Source organism: Limulus polyphemus, unplaced genomic scaffold (genome assembly GCF_000517525.1).
Source record: "Limulus polyphemus unplaced genomic scaffold, Limulus_polyphemus-2.1.2 Scaffold3916, whole genome shotgun sequence".
Classification (NCBI taxonomy): Eukaryota; Metazoa; Arthropoda; class Merostomata; order Xiphosura; family Limulidae; genus Limulus; species Limulus polyphemus.
Genome location: NW_013669526.1, coordinates 90777 through 95487, shown reverse-complemented (window position 1 = coordinate 95487; position 4711 = coordinate 90777). Strand labels below are relative to the sequence as shown.

The following is a 4711-nucleotide window of genomic DNA, read 5'->3' as shown; positions in this document are numbered from 1 at the left end:
CATTGTTTTACTTGATAATGAATTTAGGTTACCAGTTTTTCTACCTATCATGAGTCCGGATTGTACGTGTTTTTTCCTACCTGTAACGAGTCTAGTATTCTGCCTTGAATAAGTTTAGATTACACACTTTTCTTCTATACCTCTAACAAATCTAGACTATAATGTTTTTTTTCGTTTATAATGGATCTGGATGACTATCGTGTAACTGAAAAAAATCTGTACTTTTCATGTACTTTACTTATCAAAATCCACTCTTAAATACTCAAAACAACAGTTTTTTTATTCACACAGCAAATACAAATTCTGTAATCCAATGTGACGAAATTGAATATATAATTTATTAATTGAAGAAACGGTTGTTTACTGACAGAATTCAGCATGACCGCCATATTTAGAAGTTCGCCCTCTAGTGGCGTACAGCAAAACATGTTGTTGCACATATTATTTTAAATAAATAAATACATATGCATAAAATGCTTTGTTTGTTTGTTTTGAATTTCGCACAAAGCTACACGAGGGCTATCTTCACTAGCCATCCTTAATTTAGCAGTGAAAGACCAGAGGGAAGGCAGCTAGTCATCACCACCCATGCCAACTCTTGGGCTATTCTTTTACCAACGAATAGTGGGATTGACCGTCACATAATAACGCCCACACGGCTGAAAGGGGGCGGGCATATTTGGTTGAAAGTGGATTTGAACCCGCGACTCTCAGTTTGCGAGTAGTTATTTTTGTTTGAAGTTAAGCACAAAGCTACACAGTGGGCTATCTGTGCTCTTCCCACCACGGGTATCAAAACCCGGTTTCCAGCGTTGTAAATCCGCAAACAATGGAGGGTTAAAAGGCTTTCTAACAGCATATAAATAAAACGTTGTATTCCGGTGTTGTTACAAAAAATTAAAAAGTTTAATACTCTTATTACATAACATAAAAATACTGATGTTTAGAAACTAAATGTACAATTCCACAGAACCTTTTTTTTCAGAAGTTTTACACTTCTACAATAAATTACGGATTGTTTATGCAAAACAATTATAATTTCCTAAGGCAGCATACAGAAAGCAAATTTTGCCTTTATGTTAAAATCAACAAATCTCTCTTCATTTAATGTATATTCGATTTGACATTATTATTATTCACATAAATTACAAAGTCCAGAATATTCAATACATCAACACTGATCAAGTCTTTAATAATCATATATTTATATTCCTGGAAAAAAAATCATTTATGGGTCACTTTTTTCTTCTTTACCTTTGAACGTTGTGTTCCTTTAAAAATTTGTCTTTTTCTTCAGGGTCCTCCATTTCAGTCACTTTCAGTTCAAAAGATCCACTAAAAGGAATCACTGCAGCTCCAGGGTCATGGGCATCCACCCATTCCTTGATCTTCAACAACCTGCAGTAGTCGTGATAAAAACACATCCTCAGTTTAAGAGTATTGTTGTTTAATGTAACGATACAAACTGTGAATCAATGTCATAACCTGTTTCTCTAGATTGTTTGTTGTTTAATGTAACGATACAAACTGTGAATCAATGTCATAACCTGTTTCTCTAGATTGTCTGTTATTTAATGTAACAATACAAACTGTGAATCAATGTCATATCTTGTTTCTCTAGATTGTTTGTTGTTTAATGTAACGATACAAACTGTGAATCAATGTCATAACCTGTTTCTCTAGATTGTTTGTTGTTTAATGTAACATACAAACTGTGAATCAATGTCATAACCTGTTTCTCTGGATTGTTTGTTATTTAATGTAACAATACAAACTGTGAATCAATGTCATATCTTGTTTCTCTAGATTGTCTGTTGTTTATTGTAACGATACAAACTGTGAATCAATGCCATATCTTGTTTCGCTAGATTGTCTGTTATTTAATGTAACAATACAAACTGTGAATCAATGTCATATCTTGTTTCTCTATATTGTTTGTTGTTTAATGTAACAATACAAACTGTGAATCAATGCCATAGCTTGTTTCTCTAGATTGTTTGTTGTTTAATGTAACAATATAAACTGTGAATCAATGCCATAGCTTGTTTCTCTGGATTGTTTGTTGTTTAATGTAACGATACAAACTGTGAATCAATGTCATAGCTTGTTTCTCTAGATTTTCTGTTGTTTAATGTAACGATACAAACTGTGAATCAATGCCATAGCTTGTTTCTCTAGATTGTTTGTTGTTTAATGTAACGATACAAGCTTGTTTCCTATTGTTTTAAGAATTTCACTAGGGCAATCTTTGTTAGCTCTTGAGTACAGAATTTCCTAATTTTGAACTGACAGTTTTACAGTGAAGGCAACTACAGACAACTCTTGTTTGAGCAAATGGTGGATCTAGAGAACCACGCTTATAGCAAAATGCGTGTAGCGTGTTTTTTACAGCTACGGGGCATGAACCTGGTATTCACAGATTAATAATTAGGCACCAAAGAACGATCTAGATTTTCTTTTGTCTAGGACGTGAACCACGAATCATCAGATCCACTGGGCCACGCCTGGCCTGTAATCATGTGTTATTGTTCAGTTTCCTGTGGTTATCTTAAATACCAATATATAAATTTTTGCATAAAGCAAAATTTTCGTACATGAAACTTATGTTAAAATAATATCCATAATTATTATTTGTTGCTAGGTGACATGTACTGGCGAAGCATGATTAACGTCATTATTTTCAGTCTGCAAATGATAACTTAAGCAACTGAAACAAAAGTAAATGTAGTTAATCACTTTTATCACTACTTTTAAAGGCAATCATATAAACGTAACCTTAAAGAGCGCCACCTATAGTAATTTTTGTTTACAAAGTGTCCCACATGTTTTTTATACACCTGTACCGAATGAAATAAGCAATAGGCTGTATGATTCACCCAAGTCTTACACGTTTATACAAAACTTGCTTTGTTCCCTATACATTGAGAATGAGGATTACTTGTGTACTTTTACATTTTAATATCAACTGTGTGAATTGATGGAGAGAAAAAGCACTCTTTATTGCACGGGGGAATAATTATTAGTCGTTTCACTTATGTGTATCCCATACATGAAAATAACAAACTTTTCTCATAAGTTTTCTGAATATTTTGGAGGGGGGGGGGGGGTAATAGGTATTTGGATCGAATGTAAGCTAATTCATAGCAGTGTCGTTTTGTACATAATCACACTCGTGCCGCGCCTATGTAGACTTCCTTTTTTGTTACCTGACGGGTGCGGTTACAAATGTTGCAATTACTGAGATCTATTATAGTAAGGAAATCCTGCCAGGCACTTATGACATTAGTTAAACAGAGAGAGAGACAAAGAGATGCAACGACTATCTTCAACACTTTTCTGTTGCATCTACCATCCTGACAATCACGTGATCCACGTGCAAAAAAAGAAAGAGCCAATTCATGGTTTGGTAGATGTAGTGTTGGTGATATCACAGGAGTGTTAGCAGCTTGGTAACTAATCACACTCTTCCTAATTGAGATGATCACTTGGTGGAATGTTACTGTAAATTATAGGTTTGGAAAGTCTAAAATGTGTAATCTAATCAGTAAAGCAGGATGTAAAAAGTCAAACATACCATTCTTGTTATACTTGGTACAAAACTCACAGCACTCTTCCTAATTGAGATGATCACTTGGTGGAATGTTACTGTAAGTAATAGGTTTGGAAAGTCTAAAATGTGTTATCTAATCAGTAAAGCAGGATGTAATTGAGATGATCACTTGGTGGAATGTTACTGTAAATTATAGGTTTGGTAGATGTAGTGTTGGTGATATCACGGGAGTGTTAGCAGCTTGGTAACTAATCACACTCTTCCTAATTGAGATGATCACTTGGTGGAATGTTACTGTAAATTATAGGTTTGGAAAGTCTAAAATGTGTAATCTAATCAGTAAAGCAGGATGTAAAAAGTCAAACATACCATTCTTGTTATACTTGGTACAAAACTCACAGCATTTTTACTAGTAATAGTTCGTACGGACAGTTAAAGCAATTTTATGAGTGATAATTAGATGATACAGACACAAGAGTTACAAGTAATAGTTGGTACAGATACATAGCAGGCTGGTGAGTAACAGCTGTTACAAACACAACAGTTATGAGTAACAGCTGGTACAGATACAACAGTTATGAGTAACAGCTGGTACAGACGCAACAGTTATGAGCAACAGCTGGTACAGATACAACAGTTATGAGTAACAGCTGGTACAAACAAAACAGTTATGAGAAATAGTTAGATGACAGGAACAGTACAGTTACCAGTACTAATTGGTATACTGACAGTTCACAGTAGTTTTATGAGTAATAGATGATAGAGACACTACAGTTACCAGTAATAATTGGTACCAACAGTTCTCAGCAGTTTTATGAGTAATAGTTAGATGATAGAGACACTATAGTTACCAGTAATAATATAATTGGTACTAACAGTTCACCGCAGTTGTACGAGTAATAGTTAGATGACAGACACTACAGTTACCAGTAATAATTGTACCAACAGTTCACAGCAGTTTTATGACTAACAGTTAGATGATAGAGACACTACAGTTACCAGTAATAATTGTACCAACAGTTCACAGTAGTTTTATGAGTAATAGTTAGATGACAGAGACACTACAGTTACCAGTACTAATTGTACCAACAGTTCACAGTAGTTTTATGACTAATAGTTAGATGACAGAGACACTACAGTTACCAGTACTAATTGTACCAA

The 4711-nt window shown here is 34.3% G+C and overlaps 1 protein-coding gene across 1 annotated transcript in view; it reads right to left on the bottom strand.

Moving 5' to 3' along the window:
• Positions 1 to 1220: 1220 nt before the first annotated feature.
• Positions 1221 to 4711, bottom strand: part of LOC106470272 (obg-like ATPase 1) — a 38684-nt gene continuing 35193 nt past the window's right edge. Inside the window, exon 8 of the mRNA XM_013930816.2 lies at positions 1221 to 1398. Coding sequence (XP_013786270.2) covers positions 1363 to 1398 — 36 coding nt within the window. The 3' untranslated portion in view covers positions 1221 to 1362. The remainder of the gene's footprint in view (positions 1399 to 4711) is intronic.